At 40.1% G+C, this 27,786-nt stretch overlaps 2 protein-coding genes across 3 annotated transcripts in view; one reads left to right on the top strand and one right to left on the bottom strand.

Moving 5' to 3' along the window:
- The window catches only part of DNAJC2 (DnaJ heat shock protein family (Hsp40) member C2), a 31,560-nt gene extending 24,570 nt beyond the window's left edge, over positions 1-6,990 (bottom strand). Inside the window, exons 1-2 of one of the 2 annotated variants that reach the window (XM_004439315.3) lie at positions 6,767-6,990; positions 4,430-4,620 (exon numbers count right to left, since the gene is read on the bottom strand). In XM_004439315.3, coding sequence (XP_004439372.1) covers positions 4,430-4,620; positions 6,767-6,830 — 255 coding nt within the window. In that variant the 5' untranslated portion in view covers positions 6,831-6,990. The remainder of the gene's footprint in view (positions 1-4,429; positions 4,621-6,766) is intronic. The other variant, XM_014794464.2, reaches the window with a different exon arrangement.
- A 2,886-nt stretch (positions 6,991-9,876) lies between these two features.
- Positions 9,877-26,852, top strand: PSMC2 (proteasome 26S subunit, ATPase 2). Its single transcript, XM_004439314.3, has 12 exons — positions 9,877-10,022; positions 11,828-11,865; positions 12,668-12,749; positions 13,472-13,571; positions 21,092-21,223; positions 21,880-21,952; positions 22,327-22,422; positions 23,096-23,260; positions 24,138-24,225; positions 26,056-26,258; positions 26,352-26,448; positions 26,535-26,852. Exons 1-12 carry the CDS (start codon positions 9,953-9,955, stop codon positions 26,690-26,692), a joined length of 1,302 nt encoding a protein of 433 aa, XP_004439371.1. The 5' UTR covers positions 9,877-9,952; the 3' UTR covers positions 26,693-26,852.
- The last annotated feature ends 934 nt before the right edge of the window (positions 26,853-27,786 follow it).

The raw sequence follows: 27,786 nt of genomic DNA, 5'->3' as shown, positions 1-27,786 counted from the left end.
CTGCTTTGGTTAACATCCTTGCAAATTTAGAAGCAAATTTAGCAACAGGAGTCAAGGTTCCTTAAGAACTCAAAGGGTGTATCTAATATTGGAGAAGGAGTGGGGAGGAAGGGAAGTTGAGGGCAGAAAACATGGGAGAAAAGTCAAATAGGGCTGCCCGGTTTCCCTTTAAATTCAGGATTGCAAACCTCATATGGATGAGCTCCCTTATTATGCCTGGCAATCATACTTTGTCCCAGTTGGTTCACTTTTCCACTCACTCAGATTACTATATCATACCTTGTATCCTCTAGTCTTTCCTCAAACCTCAGAGACCCTCCTCCACCCTCTCCTCAATTGCCCTGCCTCTTGCTTGACTAAACAATTTAAATTGTCCTACTCAAAATCCAACATCTTTCTACCACCCTATCTTCATCCATACACCTTTCCCCTTTTCCTCCATTCACAATCAAGAAAGCTTGTCCTATCAAGACAAATGACTCCATCCTTCCTCTTGGTTCTGAATATCATCTTCTCTAAGTCTCCTCAAACACTAGCATCTTTCAGTTATCTCCTAAATTTCAACGGGATTATTTTCATCCGTATAAAGAGATGCCCTGTTATCCCTCATCTTAAAAAAAAAAACAAAAAACCCTTCCATGACCTTTTCCAGCTACTACCCCATTTCTCTGCTGCCCATCAAAGTTAAACTTCTTGAAGAAGCTGTTCCCTCTAGTGTTCATTTTTCAAACCACTCTAATCTGGTTCTGCTCGGGCCACTCCCACCCAGGTGCTATGAAGCTGCTCTCTTCAGTACCAACTTCCAGGTGCCAAATACAAGATCACCCATCTGCCCTCACTTGACTTCAACTCCCAGGGGCAGCACAGCTGGTTCTTCTTGCAACGTTATCTTCCTTTAGTTTCTGTGAATTCACCCTTTTTATCTTCCTCCCACCTTCCAGTAGCTCTTTTCAGCCACTTTTACTGGTTTCTCAATGACCTGCAAAGCTCAGTCCTGAGGTTTCTTTTGGTCTCTCTCTACACTTTGGTCCTAGCTGATCTGATCCAATGTCAAGGACAGAATATGGTAAGTACCTGTAAATGCTCGTGACTCCCCAATTCACTGGAGCACAGAACTCTCCCGAGCTCCAGATGCACAGAGCACCTCCATCTCTCTAACTTCCTGGCCTGTCACTCTCTACCTTGTCACCCATTTCCAAATACAAGACTAGTGTTCCAGTTCACTGACACATTCTTCCCCCACTCTTCATGTGGCTGCTGTCTTCTTATCTTTCAGTCTCAGCTTAAATGTCATCATACTATTTAAAACAACCTTCTCTCCCCATCTCTGCTTCTTTTTTTTGTTCCCTCCAAAGTACTTAAAAATTGGCAGTGCTTCAAACTCTCCAATGGCTTTCCACTGACTACTACTCCACACCTCCTCACCGCCCCCCCACCCCATTCACTCTGTTCCAGCCACTGGCCTTCTTTCAGATCCTGGCACATTCCAAACTTCTTTCTGCCTCTGCATAAGCTCTCTCCCTGGCATACCATTCTCCCTGATCTTTGCCAGTCATTCAGGTCTTATCTTAAATGCCAACTCCACAGGCCTCCCCCATCTAGTCAATCTAAAGCAGTCACCTGGACCCTCTATCATCACTCTGTTCTACTTGCCTGCCCAGCACTTAGTGGCCTTGTTCCTGTTTACTTATTGTCGTCTCCTCACTGGACTGTATGCTATGTGGGAGCAGTGATAGTCTTGTTCAGCACAAGACTGACATGTAGCAGGTGCTTGATCCCTATTTGTTGAATGAAACAATTAACTGAACAAATGTTTGAACCCTGCTACCTTGCTCTCATCAACTTTTTTTTTTTTTGAGGAAGATTAGCCCTGAGCTAATATCCGCTGACAATCCTCCTCTTTTTGCTGAGGAAGATTGGCCCTGGGCTAACATCCATGCCCATCTTCCTCCACTTTATATGGGACGCTGCCACAGCATGGCTTGATAAGCAGTGCGTAGGTCTGCACCCAGCATCCGAACCCGCGAACCCTGGGCCACTGAAGTGGAGTGCACAAACTTAACCACTACGCCACCAGGCTGGCCCCTCATCAACTCTTTTCTGTACCAAAGACCTTCTCCATTCTTTCTCCTTTTCCCTCTTGTAGATCTCAACGTTCTCCAATTCTGTTTCCTCCTGACCCTGCCTTTCCCTCAAGTTACTGTTTTCTCTACAACTCAGCTTTCCAAGACAGTATTTTACACTTAGGTCTCTACTTCATCACCTCCTTATCACTCCTCAACCTGCTGCAATCTTGTGCCATCCCAACCATTTCACTAGGACCGCTTTCAATGAGGGCACCTAAACTTTGTCTGCCAAACCCAGTGACTTTTTCTCATTATTTATTTATGTTATGTATGATCAACCTCTCTCCAAGGCAGTGACACTGGTGATTGTTTTTTCCTTCTTGAGACTTCCTCTTCCCTTAGTTTCTGGAAGAATGTAGTGCCTGATGTTTAATAAACCTTTGTTGAAGTAACAAATGTCCTTTTCTTTGTCTTCTTTCTACTTCTTTCACCATTCTTAGTAGCCTTTGCTGTTTATCCTCCTCTGCCCATCCCTTAAATATCCATGCTCCTCATTGTTCAGTTCATTCCTTTTAAAACTGATGATGAGGGGCTGGCCCCGTGGCTTAGCGGTTAAGTGCGTGTGCTCTGCTGCTGGCGGCCTGGGCTAGATCCCGGGTGCGCACCGACGCACCACCTCTCTGGCCATGCTGAGGCCTCGTCCCACATACAGCAACTAGAAGGATGTGCAGCTATGACCTACAACTACCTGCTGGGGCTTTGGGGGAAAAAATAAATAAATAAATAAAATTTAAAATTGATGATGAAAGCAGGAGAATCAAACACTTTCTGAGTGCTGCTTTCCTTTTCTAAGTGCTTTACACACATGCCTCCCATCATTTCATCTTCACAACCACCTATGAGATAGGAACTCTAAGTATCTATTATTTGCTTAGCATATATCACGTGCCCAAGCACTCGGTTAAGTGCTTTCTACACAGCATTTCATTAATCCGCACTATAATCCTCTGAGCTGTTAGCAATCTCACTACATCAACAAGGGAAATGAGGTGCAGAGAGGTCAAGTAACTTTCCCAAGGTCCCAGCACACTAAAGGGGCAGAACCAGATTTGAATTCCAGCGCTCTAATTCCACAGCATATACCTTTAAGTGTTATACCAGTGCCTACTTATGCAGTATAATACCTCTCTGTCAGTGTTCTTCTCCTTGGCTGATGTCATTCAACTCCCCACAGCCTCAGCTACCACCTATATGCCAATGACTTCCAAAAGTTTTCGGCTCTAGCTTCTTTTCAGAGTCACAGACAATTTCTAACCATCTACTAGACAACTACTAGCATCGTCCAGTGTAGCACTGGAATGGGAAAGGATGGTGCAAAAAGGCTGGGCAGGGTTCTGCTCTGCTGTACACAGAGTCAGTGGGAGTCAGAATCAACTCGATGGCACTAACAACAACAACTAGACATCTTCAACAACATGTTACTAGAACCTCAATTTTTACATAGCCAAACTTAAACACAAACACCACACTCCCCACAAACTTCCCTCTCCTATATCCCTGTGTTGGTGACTGACATCACACTTCAGTGGGTCACTCAAGCCAAAATGCTCAGAGGTCTTCTGAATACCTCCCCTTCTCTTCTGCCACACAGCCAAGGTCACCAAGGCCTGTCAAGTCTACCTCCCAAAAAAGCAAATCTGTCCCCTCTTCCTCAAAACCCAGTCACAAATTTAGTTCGAGCATCAAGCATTCATTTGCAGGGTTGGACTATTACTGCTTCCTATAACAGCAAACTATTCACTTCCCCTCCAGTCCTGCCCTCCCTTTTTAAGCAATTTTCTGTACTGCCAGGAGAATTACTTTTCTAAAATTACCTTAGACACTTTTGATGACTTCCTCCTGCCCCAAAAATAAAATTTAAATTTGTTCCTTATCATGGCACAAAAAGGGGGACACCACACAGCCTGGTCTAGAGTCTGTTTCAGGCCTAATTTCTCACCACCATCCCTCAAGTACCCCAGCTGAGTCTTCACTAATCCCTGAAGAGGTGGTACACACTCCTTTACTCCGTTGTGTCTTTGCATATCTATTCCTTCTGCCCAGAACGACTTTTCTTCCTTCTCTGCTTCACAAACTGCCACTCATTCTTTAAGACCAGCTCAAACATTACCTTCTCTGTGAAACCTACCTGGATTTCTCCAGCACAGATAGTATCCTATGGCCAGCGCTCTCTCACTCAGGGCTTAACAATAATCAGGTGCTTGATTATGTTTATCTTGTTGAAGCATCTTAAAACATGGTTTATTAATGGAAAACTTGTGGGAAAATTGCTTATATCTAACAAAGATTCAGATATTAAATACCTTCCAGTCTTTGGGATCAAGTGTTTTCAGCATAGGAAACTCTTCTAACTGTAACTCTTCATCTTCTGATTCCTCTGATAACTCTTTCTTATCTTCCAGTTCCTGAAAAGAGGCAGAAGCATTTCTGTTTCTTCTCTTAACAAAAGCTTCAAACCATCTTCCCACAGGTTCAACTTGACAGAGTGTCGAGGCTGTGATTAAAAGCGTTAAGACAGGCTTCAGTGTATGACATAGAATAACTTTGTTTCAAGGCAATAAATAACAGCAAAACAGTGATAGCATCAGAATATAATTTTAAAACCATCAACTAAGAAAGTGATTGCAGGGCCGGCCCCGTGGCTTAGCAGTTAAGTGCGCGCGCTCCGCTACTGGTGGCCTGGGTTCAGATCCTGGGCGCGCACCGACGCACCGCTTCTCCGGCCATGCTGAGGCCGCATCCCACAAACGGCAACTAGAAGCATGGGCAACTATGACCTACAACTATCTACTGGGGCTTTGGGGGAAAAAAAGGAGGATTGACAACAGATGTTAGCTCAGAGCCGGTCTTCCTCAGCAAAGAGAGGAGGATTAGCATGGATATTAGCTCAGGGCTGATCCTCCTCACAAAAAAAAAAAAAAAAAAAAAAAAAAGTGATTGCAGTAATCCAGTTAACATGACGGTTAGCAATAAATAATCATTTCCCAGAATTTACAGACTATTCAATCAACCTCTTCCAGTTATCTGACAAAACAAAACATTCAGCAATGTCAACAAATCAATACTTCTCTGGGGATATGAGACGAAAGTGAGGAATAGGGAGAAATGTTGCAAACTGCTTTACTTTTAAACCAATAATTGTAATAAAGCAATGAAGAATGACAAATTGACATAAAGAGCTGGCCTCATCAAAAACACAAAATCATCTAAAAACAACTCAAAATCTCTTAATCATTAAAACCTTGAATTCAGATAGCTTTTAAAATTTTTAAGAACTCACTAGCAATGATTTCTTCAGCAAGACAATTCTCCAAGCAGCTAATGAGGATGTACTAACACAGCTGTACTACAGTGGCACAACCTCTGGATCTGAAATCAGAAGCTCTGGACCTTCATCTAGGTCTGACAATAAGTGGCTATGTGCAATGAGTCAGGGATGTCTTCAACTGTAAAGTGGGAACAATATCTATCTTATACAGTTCCTCAGAAGATTGAATGACAAACAAAAGCACTTTGAAAATCACAAACTGCTGTATAAAAGTAAGGCTTCATCATTATTCTTGGGGCGTGGGGGTAAATCACTGTACATTGGTATATTAGCAATTCAGAAAAGGTAATCTGGGTCAGGAAAAAAGTGAACATCTTAATTTTAACTTCATATTCCATATGAAACCAAAAGCTTTACTCTGTCAAGTAATAACTCAGATGTAAGTCTTCTCTTATACCTAATGGCCCCAATTTTGTAAAAATAACTGACTTTTCATGTTTTAATTGGTTTGGAAAATTAAGATTTCCTCTACCATACACAGGAGACGATTCAAACACTATGTTCAAGCAGAACTACCTGACTAGCGTGGGTGTGGCTTTTAAGAACATTACCTTTCAAGTCTTTCCCTCTAGTTGTAAGACTACACGCAGAGATTTCTATGAGCATGAACACGTGTGCCATGAGATAGGTCCAAAACCACATTCAACAAGCGTCTCTATAGGTAGCTATGGTAATTAACGTGGACCACTGAACGTGGAGACTTGACGTTTACGATACTCACTACTGTCCTGCGATAACCCTAAGAACCTACAGCGGCAAGACAAGTTTCACTTAATGACTGCTTTTACAAGTCTGTCTACACGGATCTCAGCAGCAGCACAGGCAATGGTCTTTTCATACTGAGTATGAGGAACAGTCTGAGTTCTGACATTTAAAAAAAAAGCCGGCGCAAACGGAGGGGGAGAAAGGTGGTTAACAGAGCGCCCGCAGCGGACTCGGCACGACCCCAGGCACGTGTGGAGCTCGCCGCGGCCAGTCTCCTGCCGCAGACAGTCTCCTGCCGCAGACAAGGGGCTGCTTACGAGAACCTTTTCGGGGGCCTGGAGAGTTCGGTCCGGAACTGCTCCGCCCGGTCCATGAGTCAGCAGCCGCGAGAGGAGGAAAAAGCCGTCGGGGCAGAAAGCAGACGCCCCCCTCCCTCCTTCCTTCCAGTCTGGGGAAGAATTACCGGACGGCAGGATGCAAAGAGGGGCTCGCCACGGCCCCACACGTGCGGGGGCCAGTCCCCGGGGGCCAGGGAGAGAGGCCGCCGGGCCGCCGAGCCGGAGCGCTGAGGCAGGGGCGGCCGAGGCGGGCTGAGGGGGGCACGTACCCGAGGTCAGAGCGCGGGTGATGGCGGTGCCCTGGCCGTCAGCAGCGCTCGGCAGCAGCAGCATGATGGCGCCGGGGCCAGTCCCGCGGGCGCAGGGGGTCGCGTCCCGGGCGGAGGGCGCTGAGCGTCCCCGCCAGCTCTACCTCCCGGTGCGAGCCTCCCGCCTTGGCTCTAGGACGCCCAGGAACCGGCGCATGGAGACGACCGATAACTACTTCCGGGATGGCGCTTTCGTCGTGCGGAGGCTAATTGCACCCCCACCCACCCCCGCCAACGTGTGCGGCAGCCTAGTTCCTCCACTGACTCAGATCCGGCTGGGGACCAAGACTCACGAAAGAAAGGTTCCTCGATTCATCAGTTCCCTGGTAAAAAGGATTTTCTTCATCCAGGTGCAATACGTAGAACATAATTTTTTAAAGCAGCCCTTACTATATTCTTTTTATTTTTAAGATATTAATACTTTATATATTAGTCTGAATCTAACCAGAGATTTTTCTAGTAGTTCTAGTTGTATAAATGAAAAATAAAAACGTGTAGGAATTAGTATTGAGAATAACAATTATAGTCTGTACATCCATAGAGAATTCTGTACATATATCTGTAATGCATTTGTGTTTACCTAAATAATAATAGCAGATAACGTTTGTTGTGCTACTACTAAGTGATTTACCTGTGTTATCTCATTTAATCCTCATAACAGTTGAAGAAGGAACCCTTCTCTAGCGTTAGATTCTAATCCAAGGCCAGCAATCTTTCTACCCTGCTCTAACAACATGAAGTTTTCTTTCAAGGCATTCCCAATTAGAGGAACTTAATTGTTTAAAGTATAATAAAATCATTTGTACTCCTACTGTATGATTCTTTCTAGGACTGAGGTCAAAAGCAAGAAATAGCAAAAGGAAACCAATGGGTGAAGATGCATCGCCCTCCCTGCCCCCGCCCTATCTGAAATAGGTTGGGCAAAATAGAAGACTTGATGTGCCACTCTTTGGCAAAGAGCACCAGAAATTAGCAATTATGTAGGAATTACATTTTCACTGTTAAATACACTGAATTAGCCTGTATATTTACTGCATGACAAAATTGTCACTTCAAAATTGACATTTCAAAAACAGATAATCTTCTGCCCCTAAAACTCTTCCTGACCTCTTTCCTTATTAATGCAACTACTGTTAAGACAGGCTCTAGAGGCAGGCACCGTGGCACAGCCGTTCAGTTCTCACGCTCCACTTCATGGCCTGGGGTTCTTCAGTTTGGATCCTGGGCACAGACCTATGCACCACTCATCAAGCCATGCTGAGGCAGCATCCCACATAGAAGAACTAGAAGGATCTACAACTAGGATATAGAGCTATGTACGGGGGCTTTGGGGAGAAAAAAGGAAAAAAAAAAAAGAGGAAGATTGGCAACAGATGTTAGCTCAGGGCCAATCGTCTTCAAAAAAAAACAAAAAAACACCAAACAGGCTCTAAGGGTCAAAGTAAGCTGACTCCACTTTCTTAATTTTTTTCACACTTCCCCCCCATCTATTCTCACCGTCACCTCTAAGGTCATGAAAGGTATTGTGTGTGTGTGGTAAAATACACACAATGTGAAATTCACATCTTAACCATTTATAAGTGTACAGTTCAGTAGTGTTACATACATTGTTGTGCAACCAATGTCCAGAACTCTTCATCTTGCAAAACTGAAACTCTACACCCATTAAACTCCCATCTCCACCCCCCCCCCAGTCCCTGGAAACTACCATTCTACTTTCTGTCTCTATGAATTTGACTACTCTAGGTACCTCATAGAAGTGGAATCATAACAGTATTTGCCTTTTTGTGACTGGCTCATTCACTTGGCATAATATCCTCATAATTGTAGTATGTGTCTGAATTTCTTTCCTTTTTAAGGCTGCATAATAGTCCATTGCATGTACATTTTATTTATCCATTCATCTGTCAATTAGGTTACCTCCACCTTTTGCCTATTTTGAATAATGCTGCTATGAATGTGGAAGTACAAATATATCTTTGAGAGCCTGCTTTCAATTCTTTTGGGTATATACCCAGAACTGGAATGGCTGGATCATATGGTAATTCTATTTTTAATTTTTTGAGGAAGTGCCATACTGTTTTCCATAGTGGCTGCACCATTTACCTTCCCACCACCAGTACACAAAAGTACACAAGGTTCCACCTTCTCCACATCCTTACCAATGCATTTTCTTTCCTTTTTTTTTTTAATAGTAGCCATTCTAATGGGTATGAGGTTCTTATGGTTTGGATTCGCATTACCCCAATGGCTACTGATGCTGAGCATCTTTTCATGTGTGTATTGGCCATCTGAATATCTTCTTTGGAGAGATGTCTATTCAGGATCATTTCCCATTTTTAAAATCTGGTTGTTTTCTTGTTGAGTTGTAGTTCTACATATATTTTGGATGTTAATTCCTTATCAGATATATGACTTGCAAATATTTTCCCCCATCCTGCATTTTCACTCTATGTCCTTTAATGCACAGAAGAGTCAGGCTTTTTTTTCCCCATTTCTAAATTCTACAATTGTCTCCTAACCGCTCTCCTCCGTTCATTTCCCAAACTCACTTCTTTTAAAACCTGCGTTTTCTCCGATTGCCCTGTATCTGAGAATGGAACCACTTTTCTTCCGCAGTCGACTCAAAAGTTGAAACCATTTACCACTTCATCTTGTGTTAACACCAAGTTAATAAAGGACTCGTATCTACCTTCACTCTATCTGTAGATCTAGCCACTACTTACTGCGTATCTAACATGCCAGGTACCTTACACTGTTCCCGCATGCCTCCACAACGCTGTGCGCTACAAGGGGAATTAAAGCACAGGGAGTAAAGACGTCACCGGAGAGCGCACACTGCATGAATGACTAAATCAGGATGTAAACTAGCGACTGCTTCAGAGTTCGTCTGAAATCTGTTGCTCAGGGAACCTCGCCAAGGCAAGAGGCCGGGGTGACGGACACCTCTTCTAACAGGGGATTCCTCCCGCTCCCACGGCGGGCCCGGACGCGCGCGTCTCCAGGGCCGTCTTCCGCCTCCGCGCGCGGAGTCACAGCGCCGCGGGGCGGGCCTCACTTCCGGGGAGGAAGGGAAAGGAGGCAGCACCGGAAGCGGGCAAGGTGCTGTGTAATCGCTCGGGAGCTGAGGTGCTAGGATCTCCTAAAATGCCGGATTACCTCGGCGCCGACCAGCGGAAGACCAAAGAGGACGAGAAGGAGGACAAGCCCATCCGAGGTCAGTTGCCACGGGCAGGGGCTCCGGGCCGGGCAGGACCGGGCTTGGCCCCGAGGGGAGGCTGGAGTCCCGCTCGGCGCTCTGTCCCCTCTGCGCCCTCGGTGACTGGGTCTGGGCGGCAGCCGGCTCACCTGCCCGCCCTCTGTGTCTCCCTCATCCCATCCCGGTCTGTGCCCCTCTCCCGCTGATCGCAGTGTCTATTCACAGTCAGCTCTCAGGTCTGGAAGGAGTCATACTCCCTGCTTGGCCTTCAGGCCTTGAAAGTTGCCCGCCTGCGGGCGGTGCGTGGTCGCCTGGATCCTCTCCCCTCCCCTCCTCCCCCTCAAGTGTGACAGTTGGGTGCTTGTCACCGTGTAGCCAGGATCCTGCGACATAATTTTTAAAAAAACCATTCCTTTGGCTACATAATGCATTCACATGCATAAAACTCAAAAGGCGGAAAAAGATACACTGAAAAGTGTCTCATCCTTGGCCCCAGCCACCCGCTTATCCACGGAGGCACTAATGTTGCCATTGTACGTTGTCTTCTAGACATTTTCTATGCATATACAAGCAAGTTTGCTTATATATTCCTTTTTTTTTTTTTTACTTAAGTGTAGCATGCTTACATCTTGCTTTTTTCCAATCTTAGTATGTCTTAGGGATAAGTTCGTATTAGTGTATAGAGAGTGTTGTCTGTCTCTGCATCTGCATCGTATCTCACTTTATTTGGTTACAGTAATGTATGTAGTTAATCGTTATTGATGGACATTTAGATTTCTTGCAGTCTGATGGCTGTTATAGAGTAATGAATAACCTTGTTCATGTAACTTTTACCACATGCACAAGCGCAAGCTGTAGGGTCAATTTTATAAATGGGGTTGTAATTGATAGTGCCAAATCACTCTTCTTAGAGACTCCAAGACTTGACACTTCTACCTACAGCGCATGAGATATGCCCACCATATTCATATGGGATTTCTTCCCTGGAGCCCCTTTTGTAGTCTCAGCTTTATGCTGTTTTTTTCTTTTGTTCCTTATAGGCTATTTTTAAACGTTCTTATGGTGGTTTTTTCCTGTCTTTTCTCTTACTCTTCCCTTCCTAAACAACTTCAACCTCTCCTAGCACCCTAGCTTCTTCATTTCTACCCTCCCCCAAAGAAAGAGATTTCCTCCCTACTTTTCATCCCACACTCTACTCTTTGCCTGGAAAGTATTTTAGGACATGGCAAATCTCAGAGGGACTCAGTCACCGAGTGGAAAACTTAGTTACAGAGATTTAACATTTCATTCTGTGTATTTCTCTGGATATGTTATCATTCTGTAAATGGATTAATAAATTTATTCCTTGGATGCAGTTATGACTAATGTGTATAGAATTTTATGTGCTTCTTCATCCATATCTTATTTGATCTTTATAACAATGTTGTACAGGTACAATTAGTATTATCTCTATTTTTCAGATGAGAAAACTGATGCTCAGAGATTAAATGTTTTTTCTAAGGTTACTTAGCAATTGCATAACCTTGCTGGCACTAGTGCCAGGTCATTTGGATTCTCAAACTCTGTTCTTTAGGCTCCCTATTCGTGTTGTGTCGCATCACTTTGAGACTCTTCAGCAGCTATGTTATGTACTATTTTAATCAGCCTTCACCCAATTAGATAAAAGTTCCTTGAGTCCAGGAACTATTTGGTGATTGTATTTATATCATTACAACTTTGCATAACTTTTCTCTCTCAATTAATGCAATTTGAATTGAACAGAAAACAATTGTTAGCTCTAGTTTCTTTTATTTGAATCTCATGTATTATCTCTCTTCTTTTAGCTCTGGATGAGGGGGATATTGCCTTGCTGAAAACTTATGTAAGTTCTTTCAGTGTCTACAAAATATAGATGTTTTATATTGAAATAGGAACTATTGTTCTTGGCACACTCACTCGTAGCTTAACAGCAGAGATATGTTCTGAGAAATGTGACGTTAGGCGATTTTGTCGTTGTGTGACATGATAGAGTGTACTTACACAAACCTAGATGGTATAGCCTACTACACACCTAGGCTATATGGTACCAGTCTTATGGGATTGCTGTTGTATACGCTATCCATCGTTGACTGAAATGTCGTTATGCGGCGCGTAACCGTATTGTCTTTCTAAAATAATTAGAGGAGAATGTCTAGCAGTTTATAGTAATCTTCACTGAAAAAAGTTACCTACCTACAGTTGCTATCTAGAATAGATCAGAGTAAACATTCAGAGTGTCTAAGCTTAGATGTTATTTTTATACTATTTGTAATTAAAATGTGGTACTATATTGAAAGATATTTGAAATAATTTACACAGATGTTTACCGTATTTAAAATGTATATAACTTAATTAGATCTGAGATGGAAAGTTTTAATGCGTAGAAATGGGCTTGTAGTTTTGGATAATTTCAGGCATGATTTTCATTTGTTGTCTTGCATAATGGTGCATTGTCTGTTTAGGGGAAAATATTGGTTCAGGAATACTTCTGAAAATGATAATACTCCCTCTCTCTTCTTTTACTGCACAAGTATTATTCGGGACAATAATAGCTATTAAGATTGTAACTGTTAAAAGTTTTTGTCTGTAGTTTAATAAATTGTTGATATCCTTGTGTTCTAAATAAACTGATCTTTATCTCCTAGGGTCAGAGCACTTACTCTAGGCAGATCAAGCAGGTGGAAGATGACATTCAACAACTTCTCAAGAAAATTAATGAGCTCACTGGTATATATTTTTCTATTCTTGTTTCTTTTCTTTAAATGTAATGCGTTAATTATATCAAAGGAATTTACTTGTAAACATTACTCTTTCATGAATTACAGATTTAAAAAAAAATTATCTTTCCTACCTGTTAAGAAATGGGATCTCATTTAGTAATCTCTTTCACTACCTTTTACAAGCAAGTTTAAAGCTTAAGCAATTAAGAAACATCATCATCCTTTAAGCAAGTAATGTTTCTGCTGGTCCAAGCCAAGTTCAATAAACCCTACTAGACAAGTCAGAATTTCTTATTGAATAAAAATATGATCTCACATGGTACTGCTTGAAGTAAGTGGGCTATTATCTAGTAGCTGGAACCTTTTCTTCTTGGGAACTTGAGTGGTGAAGTTTTATAGTATTTGACCTGCACAAACAAGTGTCAAATATGATGTTAAATTTTTGGCTTGTGACTACTTTAGGGCAGTGGTTTTCAACTGGGGTGATCCCTCCTGCCCCTGGACATTTGGCAGTGTCTGGAGACATTCTTGATTCTCATGACTTGAGGGGGAAGTGGTGCTAGTGGCATCTAGTGGCTAGAGGCCAGGGATGCTTTCAACCATCCTGTAAAGCACAGGACCCGCCCCACAACAAATCATTCAGTCCAAAATGTCGGCAGTGCTGAGGTTGAGAAAGCCTCAGCGTGATGCATTACATTTCACTGAATTTTGTAATCTCTCTTTATGTAGGTATTAAAGAGTCTGACACTGGCCTGGCCCCACCAGCTCTCTGGGATTTGGCTGCAGATAAGCAAACGCTACAGAGCGAACAGCCTTTGCAGGTTGCAAGGTATACATAGTGCTCTGTGGAAATTTATTTTTATCTGTACATTCAGGCACTTTTTAGAGTCTCAGGTGTAATGCAATAGTTCATGAAGAATTTTAATTCCAAATTCCAAGTAAATAAAACTTTCTACAAAAGTATCTAGGGTTAAAATTCAGTAGGTAAAGGCATACTCATATAAAAGATCCAAATGATACAGAAGGATACAGAGCAAAAGATGAACTCCTCCCTTTGCATCCTTGGTGTCCCATTACCCTTCCTTAGACAAAACTACTGAAAACAGTGTGGTCCTCTTAATCCTCCTATGTATCTTTATGTATATATTTGCATGCAAAGAAACATCCTGATTTTTTTTTTAGACATACCTACATATTCTGGAAATCTTTCATTGTCTTTGATATAGATGTACCTCTTTATTTCTTTCTCTTTTTTAAACATTACATATTCTGTAGATGTTGGGCTGTTTGCAATTTCTATTATACACAGGGCTACAGTGAACATTCATGTTAAGTATTTCTCTGTGTACGTGAATACATTTCTGTAGAACAGCTTACTGGAAGTGGAATTATGGGGTCAAAGGCATTTGCAGTTTTGAAAATCTGTGGAAAAAAGTGGTTTGACCAGTTTACACTTGATTTACCAAGAGGGTCTGAGGCAAATGCCTGTGTGCCTGATCAATGTATGATATGATTATCAATTTTTACACTTTTGCCATTTGGGAAAAAAAAATCTCATTTTAATTTGCATTGTGCTGATTACTAGTATGATAGCTAGTTCTTATACTTATTAAACATTTGTATTGCTTTGACCCTTCATGTTTTGTTTCATTGGGTTGTTTCTTGTTAATTTTTAGGAGTGCTTCATACATTATACATATTAATCTTTTCTTAAATATGCTACAAATATTTTTTCCCAATCTGTCACTTGACTTTTAACTTCTTGGTAGCTTTTGTTGTACTAATGTTTTAAATTTTTAGGAGGTAAATAAAATATATAAATATTTTCATTATGCCTTTTAGATGTTTTTTTTTTTTTAATTTTTATTTATTTATTTATTTTTCCCCCAAAGCCCCAGTAGATAGTTGTATGTCATAGCTGCACATCCTTCTAGTTGCTGTATGTGGGACGTGGCCTCAGCATAGCCGGAGAAGTGGTGCGTCGGTGCACGCCCGGGATCCGAACCCGGGCCGGCAGCAGCGGAGCGCGCGCACTTAACCGCTAAGCCATGGGGCCGGCCCTACCTTTTAGGTTTTAATGTTGCTTAGAAAGGCCTAGCCCAATCCAAGATTATAAACATAGTCTCCTGTGTTTTATTCTAATCATAGAAAATTTTGTTTTAATTTTACCTCTTTAATACAGCTAAAGGTTATTTTTCTTTCCTTATTCTTCCTCCCTCCCTCCCTCTTTCCATCTTTCCTTCCTTTCACTTATTTGTTTGTTTTCTAGTTTTACCATGGTTTTAAAGAGTTAAATAGTTCTGTAACAGCAGCTGTCTTTCCTAATTCCTCTTCCCTAGAGACACCTCTTATTTTCACAATTTTTAGCTGGTTATTTTGGTTTTTACCTTCATGTTTCTTTTTTTCTTTTGTGAGGAAGATCAGCCCTGAGCTAACATCCAATGCCAATCCTCCTCTTTTTTCTGAGGAAGATTGGCCCTGGGCTAACATCCGTGCCCATCTTCCTCTGCTTTACATGGGACGCCACCACAGCATGGCTTGACAAGTGGTGTGTTGGTGCACGCTCGGGATCTGAACCTGCAAACCCCGGGCCGCCGAAGCGGAGGGCGTGCACTTAACCGCTATGCCAGTGGGCCGGCCCCTCTACCTTCATGTTTCTAATGGAGAGTGCTAAGTCTTGTATATTGTAGATTGCTTCTTGATTTTTTAGTTTGGTATTATCTGTGGCTTCCCACCATGGAAGATGAAGACTTCGTTTTGTTTTATTTCCTCTGCCTTCATCCCAAAAACATACCCTTCCTATCCCTGCATCTTCCTAATGTAATTAAAATTTTGGTTAGGTCAGGATTCAGTGTTTTCATAGTGATGGCTAAGAAAACTCTATTCACAAAAAGCCAAGTAGTAAACTGTGATTACTTTTCCTTTCTGGTACCACTTTTTGTTTTCCTTGTCATAATTGTCTTGTTTTTCCATTCGCCTGGTTTTCTATGTCTATTACTAACTCAACCCCTAGTTTCTCCTGATTGTCTAAATAGCATTCAGATGCATTAGGTCCATCAGGTTTCCTCTCGGGTATACCTCCTCTGCGTCAGCTGCTTCAGGTGTTCTCTCTGCTCCTCCTTTCTGACGAAGGCTCTCCCAGCCCTTCCCGACCTGCTTAAGTTTGGACCGTTGCCCTTTACTCCTATTGAATCACAATCATCCTGTGACTTCTTACCCTGGAGGTTCCCTGTGCCTCTCTCCTGTTGCCTGTGTACCATGAGTTTCTCTTTTTGGTTTATTACACCCTCATTAGGTGGGCTGTATATTCTCTGGAGCTTCCTGAAAGAGGCTCAGTTGGGAGGTAATATTTTGAGATCACCTGTGTCTGAAATTGCCTTGGCTGGTATAAAGTTCTTTCTCCTTCAGAATTTTGAAGGCATCATTTCATTGTCCTCCACCTCCTGGTGGTGTTATTCTGAAGCCATTCTGATTCTCAGTCCTGTATATGTGACCTGTTTTTCCTCTGAAAGTTGTAGGGTCTCCTCTTGTTCTCACTGTTCTGAAATTTCATGACTACCCGCCTTGTTGTTCGTGTTTTCATCCATGGTGCTGGGCTCTCATGTCCTTCAGTGTGGCAGATTTTTGTGAAACTCTTTATTTGTCAATAATTTCTTTCTTTCCATTTTCTTGGTCCTTTATTCTGGACTTCTCTTATTTGGATATTGGATCTCCTGGGTTGCTCCTTTAATATGCTTATCTTTCTCTCCTTTTCTTTTTTTTTGTCTTTTTGTTCTATGTTTTTGTGAGGTTTTAACTTTATCTTTGAGTCTTTCTATGATTTTTTTTTCTCCCATTTCTCTTCTCAAGTTTTTAATTTCTAAGAGCTCTTTTTTCTTTCAATGTATGTTTTTTGTTGTTTTCTGAATGTCCTGTTCTCATGTCGTGGTTGTAATATGTTCTCATTTCTAAGGAAATTAATGATAAATGGAAGGTTTCTGATTCCTCCAAGATGCCTTTTTTTTTCTTTGCTTGTTTGGTGACCATCTTTTATGCCAGATGTCTGGTAATCTTACTTTGGGCTTTGGTTTTAGTGGGAGACCAAAAAGCTGATAGAAGCTCTAGATTCAATAGTGAGGCAAGTCGATCCTAAGCTTCACCATAGCTTATATAACTGGACGTTTAGTTGGGGAGCCTTCAGTGTCAGTATCTTTAAATCTTTTCATTTGGACAGTCATTTTTCTCAGAGAAGTTGTTTTCAGTCTCCTCTTGTTTCCAATATTTTGGAAGAACAGTGGAGATAGAGGGCTAGGGAATTTCAGCAACAGGTTCATTTCATGTTTACTCGCGCTTCCCCTCTCACCTCCCACCCTCCTCATTTTTAGTAAAGTTAACCACCCTCCACCCCTTGGCCCAGCATTTCTTGATACCTTCTGTTTTACTTTCTCCAAAACATTTTCATCATCTCCAAAAGAAACCCCATACCCATTAGCAGTCCCTTTTCTTCTCTCTCCCTTGCCCCTGGCAACTACTAATCTACTTTCTGTATCTGTGGATTTGCCTATCCTGAATATTTTATATACATGGAACCATATAATGTGTGACCTTTTGTTTCTGGCTTCTTTCACTTAGCATAATGTTTCAAGATTCATCCATGTTGTAGCATGTATCAGAACATCATTTTTTTTTTATAGCCAAATAATATTCCAGTCTAATTTTTCTCTTCATTGATATTCCCTTTTTGGTGAGACATTGTTCTCATACTTCCCATTAATCCTTTAGATATTATTTCCTTTAGTTTTTAAAAAATGTTTATGATACTGTTTAAAGTTTTTGTTTAGTAAGACCAATGTCTAAGCTTCCTCAGGGAGAGTTTCTGTGGACTTCTTTTTTCCCTATGTATGGGCTGTACTTTCCTATTTCTTTTTTGTGTCTCATAATTTTTTGATGGAAACTGGATGTTTTAAATAATGTGATATTCAGCTCTGGAAATCAGATTTCTCCTTTCCCCAGGGTTTATTATTGTTGTTGTTTTTCCTTTGAAGTGATTTTGGTCAGCCTCTTCTTAGCTCCAACTGGTAATGTTGCCTCAGACAGTTAAAAACAGTTGCCACTAATTGTTTCCAACAAATGCCTGTGGGTAGGACTGTTCACATAGAGTGAGCTCTGAGTCTGGTCAAATAAAGACAAGTTTTGAGAATGGAGCTCTTCAGCTAGCTGCCAGACAGGTCAAATAGTGACAGTTCTCTGGGGGTTGGGATTTTGGGGCGCTTCAGACTCATTCTCAACCACCACCACCCCCCAGTAGCTGCTAGGCTGCTGGTTTTCACATTTACCATGGTTGTGAGGCTGTTTTTTTCCCAAGTCTACCACTAAGCTGGAGAGAGGAGGATGGGATTAAAGTGAGTTAAAATGCAACAAGACTAACTGTTCTTACTGAGATTCAGCCATGTTTCTTGAATAGACACTCTCTGGATTGTTACAAGTCTGTAGTTAATTTCCAGAGTTCTGAAAATGTTGATTTTGACTGTTGTTGCCAGTGTTTTCTTTGCTTTTAAGGAGGAGCAGGCTTTTCAAAGTCCTTACTCCTCCATTCTGCAAGTTGAGGTCCCTGTGTATATATTTTTTCAGGTGTGGATTAAAAATTCCTTATCTGTGCATACGGTGTTGGCAGTGTCTGTCAGATAAAGTAGTGATAGATACTTTCTGTATATATAATTTTACCTCCCTAGTAGACCTTGGCTAGTAGCAGAAAACAGCATCCCATCACACAATTATGCTGCAAGGAGAAAGCATTCTTTACCTTATATTCAGCTCTACCTATATGCACACTCCAGAGACTATTTTGTAGTTCCCTGTATTTGTTGCTACAGCTTATGACATGAGTTCTTTCTACCATGAGTTCTGTTTTTTGTTTTGTTTCTCTTCAGTAGACAGACAGTATGGAAGAGGAAAGGCAGTAGACTACTTTCTACTCTGATGTACATGGTAGTACATTTGCCTTCATAATGTCACACAGAACAAGAACACATTTAAGTTAAAAATAGCAACAACAACAACACAGATTCAATGCAATCCCAATCAGAATCCCAATGACATTCTTCACGGAAATAGAAAAAAGAATACTAAAATTCATTTGGGGCAACAAAAGACCCTGAATAGCTAAAGCAATCCTAAGAAAAAAAAACAAAGCTGGAGGCATCACAATCTCTGACTTCAAAACATACTACAAAGCAATAGTAATCAAAACAGCATGGTACTGGTACAAAAACAGACCCACAGATCAATGGACCAGAATTGAAAGCCCAGAAATAAAACCACACATATATGGACAGCTAATTTTCGACAAAGGAGGTAAGAACATACAATGGAGAAAAGAAAGTCTCTTCAATAAATGGTGTTGGAAAAACTGGACAGCCACATGCAAAAGAATGAAAGTGGACCATCTGCTTTTGCCATTCACAAAAATTAACTCCAAATGGATCAAAAACCTGAAGGTGAGACCTGAAAGTATAAAACTCATAGAAGAAAATATAGGCAACACACTATTTGACATTGGTCCATAAAGGAATCTTCAGATGCCATGCCTAGTCAGACTAGGGAAACTAAATAAAAAATAAACAAGTGGGACTTCATCAGATTAAAGAGCTTCTACAAGACAAACGAAACCAGGATCAAAATAAATAGACAACCCACCAGCTGGGAGAAAATATTTGCAAACATATATCGGACAAGGGATTAATCTCCATGATATATAAAAAAACTCACACAACTGAACAACAAAAAAACAACTCGATCAAAAAATGGGCAGAGGAAATGAAGAGACACTTCTCCAAAGAAGATATACAGATGGCCAATAGGCATATGAAAATGTGTTCAACATCACTAATCATCAGGGAAATACAAATCAAAACAACACTAAGATATCACCTCACGCCCGTTAGAAGGGCTATAATCACGAAGACAAAAAATAACAAATGTTGGAGAGGATGTGGAGAAACGGGAACCCTCATACACAGCTGGTGGGAATGCAAACTGGTGCAGCCTCTATGGAAAACAGTATGGAGATTTCTCAAAAAATTAAAAATAGAAATACCCTATGATCCAGCTATCCCACTACTGGGAATATATCCAATGAACCTGAAATCAACAATCCAAAGAGGCTTATGCACCCCTATGTTCATTGCAGCATTATTCACTATAGCCAAGAAGTGGAAGCAACCCAAGTGTCTCAACTGATGATTGGATCAAGAAAATGTGGTGTATATATACACAATGGAATACTACTCAGCCATAAAAAAAGAAAAAAGTTGTCCCATTTGCAACAACATGGATGAACCTGGAGGGTATTATTTTATTTTTTTTATTTATTTATTTTTTTGTGAGGAATATCAGCCCTGAGCTAACATCTGTGCTAATCCTCCTCTTTTTGCTGAGGAAGACCGGCTCTGAGCTAACATCTGTTGCCAATCCTCCTCCTTTTTTTTGCCCCAAAGCCCCAGTAGATAGTTGTATGTCATAGTTGCACATCCTTCTAGTTGCTGTATGTGGGACGCGGCCTCAGCATGGCTGGACAAGCGGTGCGTCGTTGCGCGCCCAGGACCCAAACCCGGGCCGTCAGTAGCGGAGCGCGTGCACTTAACCGCTAAGCCACGGGGTCGGCCAGTGGAGGGTATTATGTTAAGTGAAATAAGCCAGAAAGAGAAAGACAAACAGCGCATGCTCTCACTCATATGTGGAATATAAACCAACACATGGTCAGAAAGAACTGTATTGTGGTTACCAGGGCCAAAGGGGGTGGGGGGTGGGCACAAGGAGTGAAGGGAGACATTTATATGGTGATTGACAAACAAAAATGTACAGCCTAAATTTCACAATGTTATAAACTATTAAGACATCAATAAAAAAAAATTACACAGAAAAATAGCAACAATAAAAATGGATTTGAAGTATAAACTCAGGAAAGAATAAAAACACATTTATTACTTAACTTGATGTAAGACAAGATGACTGTCTTCTGGTAGGGAAAATAAAAAGGAGAGTAACTTTAAGATATAGAGAAGTAGCACTAATAAAGGAATATAGTTATGAAAATCAAGAAACTAGAGAACTGCTTAATGATGGAATATTTGGGTGTAATTTTCCAGGGGAATATATCTTTTGAAACTTTTATGGCTTGGCTGAAGTTGAGTGGATCCTTGGGATTGAGCATATTCTACAGAAAAAGATCTTTAACAGTGGCCCAGTTTCTGTAGTTCTAGTTTACACCTGCTCATTAGTATACTGCATGCCCAGGAGAGAATCTGGTTACTTGAATTCATTATTAGCGGTTTAGGTTCTTTACTCTAATCAAGCCTTTTGCTGTGTTAGATGTACAAAGATAATTAATGCTGATTCAGAGGACCCGAAGTACATTATCAACGTGAAGCAGTTTGCCAAGTTCGTGGTGGACCTCAGTGATCAGGTAGCACCTACTGACATTGAAGAAGGGATGAGAGTTGGGTAAGATTTCTGTTTACGATAAATACTCTTCTTTCATTAAAGATACTATGTCACATTCACATCCTTTTCTTTCTTTTGAATGAATGAACTGGGTGCCATGGAATACCGATGGAAAATCTAGAAGATTACTACCGTTGAACATCCTTTCTTTTGCATCTGCTTCCTTATCTCCCACCTGCCTCCTTTCCCCCACCCCCACTTTGGCTTTTTATGAATGGCTTCAAATGTCATAATCAAAGTCAGTGCAGAATTTTAGAGTTGAGTTTGCCAATTTAAGGTAACATGGTGTAGGTGGAGAAAGCACTTACTCTAGGATAGCTATGAGGCTTAAGTGAGTTAATGTAATTAATGTATACAGAATACATGACGATTCACTCAGTAATTTTTTTTTTCATAATTTTATTTATTTATTTTTTTCCCCCAAAGCCCCAGTAGATAGTTGCACATCCTTCTAGTTGCTGTATGTGGGACACGGCCTCAGCATGGCCGGAGAAGCGGTGCGTCGGTGCGCGCCCGGGATCCGAACCTGGGCTGCCAGCAGCAGAGCGAGCGCACTTAACCACTAAGCCACGGGCCCGGCCCTTTTTTTTTTTTTTTTTTTTTCCTTCACTCAGTAAATTTGAGTGTGTTAATGAGGATCTTTTTTACCTCCTTAGGGTGGACAGAAATAAGTATCAAATTCACATTCCACTGCCTCCTAAGATCGACCCAACAGTTACTATGATGCAGGTAAGAAACTATGGGAGGGAAAAGGAATGGCATGACTTTGAATATAATTGCCTCCATCTCAAAAATTTTTGAAACTTTTAACTAATAAACTGTTAACATGTGGGTATGTATTGAGGAGTTCCCAAAATTTTTTAAACAATTTTTCAAGTGAGAAAGTCTTTTTCAGTCTTTATTTTACTAGTTTGTCTCTCACTTAGTGTCATAACAAGTAATATAGCACATGGTTCTAGGACACTGGGCAATGTATTCCATTTTTATTAAAATTCTTACTTGGTATAAGTCTGATTTTTCTTTTAGGGTATTGGGTCTGCTCTATTTGGACGAGTATTCAAAAGCCTGTGGCTATATGTTGTACATTTTCATCCCTGTTTTAGGTGGAGGAAAAACCTGATGTCACATACAGTGATGTGGGTGGCTGTAAGGAACAGATTGAGAAACTTCGAGAAGTAGTTGAAACCCCACTACTTCATGTAAGTGGCTGAGTCTGTTGCATTTTAAATTTCTTTGTATAAAGATGTGACAGCCTTTTGTGTACTGTGTACTAAAATTGCATATATATCAGACAGCTTTTAAAATTTTATATTTTCCTCAATGAAAATTTTTGAGGGCATAGAGTGTAAAGGTGTGGAGAGTTGGTAAGTTCCAGAAGAGAGAAAGCAAAAGGATTGAGTGGTCAAACCTGTTCAAAAGAAGAAATATCGGCTAGAGTGACAGAGGAGGTTGAGGTGTAACCTTTAGCACTATGTTATATGTTATAGGTTATTGTAGAAGAAATCATGTGTTTTAATGATATCAAGAGGAAATGGGTTTAAGTTGAATCAAATTAAGCTTGGGAGGATAAAGGAAAACTAGGATATTAAATACTAGATAATACTTTTGTCCTTTAAAAACTGCAGTTTTTTAAAATTAGCAAAAAAATATGTTTTCTCACGCCTGGATAGTAGAAACACCTTTAAAAGCCATTCAGCCTTATGAATTGATATGAGTCTAGTTTAGATCCTATGCCTTAGAATAAGTAAAATTCTTGTTTAGATCAAGTATATAGATTGTGGACTTAATTTTGGTTTAAATATATTGATGTAGAAGTAGGCTTATTTTTATTATACAGAAGTGATAAGTGTAAAAATTGTGTCTCCATTACAGCCAGAGAGGTTTGTTAACCTTGGCATTGAGCCTCCCAAGGGTGTGCTGCTCTTTGGTCCACCAGGTACAGGCAAGACACTCTGTGCTCGGGCAGTTGCTAATAGGACTGATGCTTGCTTCATTCGAGTTATTGGATCTGAACTTGTACAGAAGTACGTCGGCGAGGTAAAGTAAATTGATCATAATCAAAGAATATGTAGCCCTGTGAAAAATTTATAAGGCATGGTTGAAATTAAAATGGCAATCCACATTGGAAGATTGAGACCTGAAATTTCTTGATTGATGGATTGTAATTAGTAGTTCAGAAGCCACCAACCTGCCTTTGTGGTTATTTGGAAATAAATAGCTGCTTAAAATTTTTAATCAGTGTGCTCCCTACTGAGATGACATTTTCTACAGATTTGGTTTGTAAGATGAATACTCCAGAAATGCCTAGTGAATGTGCTCACAGTGTGCTTTCACTTCAGGGCCAGCGTTCTAGGTTCTGCTGAGAGAGAGAACGTAGATTGTCTATATGGATGTGCATGGGTGTGTATCCACACACACACACATAGTTTTTTCATTAGAGAGCAAGTCTAGGGCTGTATATAGTGTATCTGGAACATTAATGATTAGTATGCTCACAATAAGGATTAGAAAAGGAACTGCATGGATTTAGACATGGTTTATTCCCTGATCAACACTTACAAATCAAACTCAGTGATCAGAAATGCCAAGTGAGAGATCAGATACTTTTATTTCCTCAAGTTTTACTGATTGAAATGGTGCCTTTATTTTATTTAACAGTGTTAATTTGACCTCTTTGGGTCTTAAAGTTATTGGCTATTTAATAGGTACAGAATCATGAAATTAACATTGTTTTGAGGCTAATAAGATCAATTTGATGGACTAGGTAACAAACTTCAATATTTTTGAAAAAGCTTTAGGTAATAATCATTGAGAATACTGTTAGGAATATTGACAAGTTTGAAGCATAACTTCTTATTGTATTTTAAAAGATTTTTAAAACAACTCTGAATTAACAAATTATTTTTCTCATTAGGGGGCTCGAATGGTTCGAGAGCTCTTTGAAATGGCCAGAACCAAAAAAGCCTGCCTTATCTTCTTTGATGAAATTGATGCTATTGGAGGTATGAATGGTATTTAGAGAACTCTTTTAGGATTGGGTTTCATGAGAATTGTAAAGTGATAGTGTAGAGTTCTCCTATGTTAAACTTATACAGAATTTTAATTCCGCCTTTTATGAGCTCTGGCAATTTGGAGCCACAGATCTAATAAACAATAGGGCTATACCATAAAGGAAAAAAGAAACATTCTATAGCATTACTATTTCTCAAAGTGTTTATTTTTGTATTTTCCTAATTTCATTCATATGACACATATTTTCACACTTTAACAACTCCTAACTTGGGATACAGCTTCACTTAATGTGATAAGAAAGCACTGGGGTATAATTTAATTGGTGGTAGTTTTTCATAAAGTGTACATAAAATAATGTTATTGTTGGCTTCATAGTTGGTGAAATACAGTATTAGCTGTGCAACATAAACAAGTTATTTTAACTCTGAGCCTCGGTTTGCTCATCATATAAAGGGAATGATAATTCCTGCCTTATTTCATGGGTTTTTGAGAGGTTTTAAGTAAGTAATAAATGTGATAGACTTTGAAAACTCTAAACTGTTCAATAGGCCTTGGCTCTTCCTACAGTCTATAACAGTAATAATCCTTAATAGTTGGAGAAGTGTCATATGCCCAGACAGTTGTTATTTAATGAACTTAGTGACAAAAATGACTTGAAAATATAGTGGACCCTGTAACACTGTTTGGGGACTGTGGTTAGGTTACCTAGAGTCTTGCTTTATTGCTGGGTTTGGATATTCTGTAGTTAAATGTCTTCAAGGGCCATAGTTTGACCACATTTATCAGTCCAGTGGTGTGACTCTGAAGTCATTTTTATAGTATCCTTGGAATAAGCCTTGTGATGTCAGGATGCTGTGAAGCTATGCTTTCCAAAGTGGATTGTGTATAATACAGTATTGGGTGCAGGAATACTAGAATTTTTCTTTGTATTTAATTTTAATCTAATTTTTAAAATTTTCATTTTTTTGTTTTATAATGTACATAATACATTAATACAACAGTATGTATTTATACAATTTATTTTTTTTTTTTTTTTTTTTTTTTTTTTTAAGATTTTATTTATTTATTTTTCCCCCCAAAGCCCCAGTAGATAGTTGTGTGTCACAGCTGCACATCCTTCTAGTTGCTGCACGTGGGACGCGGCCTCAGCATGGCCAGAGAAGCAGCGCGTCGGTGCGAGCCCGGGATCCGAACCCGGGTCGCCAGCAGTGGAGCGCGCTCACTTAACCACCAAGCCACGGGGCCGGCCCCTGTATTTATACAATTTAAAAATGAAAATATATATTTGGAGGCCCTTATTTTTGGCACTATTTTGAAATGAGAGACTGACATTAATCCAAAGCACTCTAATATAGCCAAATCGGTGTTTTAGTAAGCCTATTATTATTCTACTGTATTATGGATTTAGCCAATATTTTTAGAGGACAGTTTTGAAAAATTTAGGAGAGTCTAACAGTTTCTTACAGACAAACACCATTATGGTGCTAAAGTTTGCATGTATTCTGTTGCCTAGTCCAGGTGTATGTCGTGTTAAACAACCGAGGTCTTCTTGAGTGATTTTAAAAAACAAAACTCCTTAAAGAAGATTTTAAAAAATACTGTAAAGGAGCCTACATTAAATAAATCTATGATGAGTCCTTTCGAAAGATTCACTTTCTAATTGGTTTTGTGTAAAGCACGCAGAAAGGATTTGTTTAAAACTGAGATGTTCCCTTGCGCTGGAGAATATGATCTGAGCTGAGATTCACAGTACTTTCAAGTTCTGCATAGTGCTACTCCTGAGTGGCTGTGAAGAGCTGATCTTCCTTTCATCTTCTCAGGTGCTCGTTTTGATGATGGTGCTGGAGGTGACAATGAAGTGCAGAGAACGATGTTGGAACTGATCAATCAGCTGGATGGTTTTGATCCTCGAGGCAACATTAAAGTGCTTATGGCCACCAACAGACCTGACACCTTGGATCCAGCACTGATGAGGCCAGGGAGATTGGATAGAAAGATTGAATTTAGCTTACCTGATCTAGAGGTAAGAAAATCATTTCATTTTAGAAAAGAGATTCTTGATGTTTTTTCCTGTGATGTTTTTCATTTTAATATTTGTCAATTCTCCTATTTTTAGGGTCGGACTCACATTTTTAAGATTCATGCTCGTTCAATGAGTGTTGAAAGAGATATCAGATTTGAATTGTTAGCACGATTGTGTCCAAATAGCACTGGTAGGTTGAAGGCTCTTGCTTATATTTGCTGGTCTGTCTGTTCAGGCTGCTTTTATTAAGCCTCTTATTTTCTTTTTGTTTGAAAGGTGCCGAGATTAGAAGCGTCTGCACAGAAGCTGGTATGTTTGCCATCAGAGCACGGCGAAAAATTGCTACGGAGAAGGATTTCTTGGAAGCTGTAAATAAGGTCATTAAGTCCTATGCCAAATTCAGTGCTACTCCCCGCTATATGACATACAACTGAGCTCTGAAGGCTTTCATGAAAACTTTTCTTTTAATTGGAATCCTAACCATATATAGACTTAATAGTAACCATTCCACACAAAAAGTAAATGGTTTCAAAATTGTGTCTCTTTTCTCTGTAGTACAATAAAAGGTGATATCTAATGTCATTTAAAAGCTTATTACAATGTATGTTGACTGTTTTTTGAGCCACTACCATTAAGGGTTCCCTATCATAAAGTGCTTGCTTAGACCATGTATGTTCTAGGCATATGCTGGCTGGGTGCTGTATGTATATTATCTCATTGTGTCCTCCCATCTGCCCGGTGAGGTGGATCTAATAGATCTTGATCTAATAGATGCAAAAACTTTCCTACCTAATTTACTTGTAGCAAAGCTGGGATTCAAGTCCAAGTTTGTCAGCTCTATCACCTATGCTCCTAACCATTATGTTTTTCTGCCCCTCATCAAAACAGCCCATCTAGGCACATGACCACATGCCTTTTGATGGTTTTTGTCCTACTATGTTGAACAATAAAGCTTTCGCCAAACTTTTTCAAAAGGTGGAAGAAGAATCTGATGTAATTAATGTTTTGCTTGCCATTTGACTTGATTTCAAATTAATCAAAAATTGTTGCTTTTAATGACCAGTGAAGTAGTAAGGCAAGAAGAAAAATATATACACATAATAATCTAATAATATAATTTAGAAAATCCAGAATTGGTTTCATATAGAAAAGTACTTATTTTCATTTTATAAATTAATGGTTTAAAATTTTGGTAAAGCTCCTGTTAGATTTCTGGTCTATGGTGAGGTATTTCTGAAATAAAAGTTAGTTATATTAGAATCCTCAACATATGTCTTTAAAATTACTTCTTGTGCAGCTACGACCGAATCCCCTCCCCTCTTCCACCACAATAATCCCCCCCAAATACTGAGACCCAAGCACAGTAAAGAATATTTTTATTGCAGTTCAGTATTCATAAATAAGTAATGCAAAATAGAGCTGGATACATTTTAATTCACAAAAGAAGAAGCTGACAACATAGAAAATGCTCTGAGTGTTGCATTGAAAAATTTAAAATATGAGTTTTCATGCAGAAAAATTAAAGCCC

Source organism: Ceratotherium simum, chromosome 1 (assembly GCF_057802395.1).
Source record: "Ceratotherium simum simum isolate JZ-2026a chromosome 1, ASM5780239v1, whole genome shotgun sequence".
NCBI classification, from domain to species: Eukaryota; Metazoa; Chordata; class Mammalia; order Perissodactyla; family Rhinocerotidae; genus Ceratotherium; species Ceratotherium simum.
Note: the sequence above shows the minus strand (reverse complement) of the source record. Positions and strands in the feature narration are given on the sequence as shown.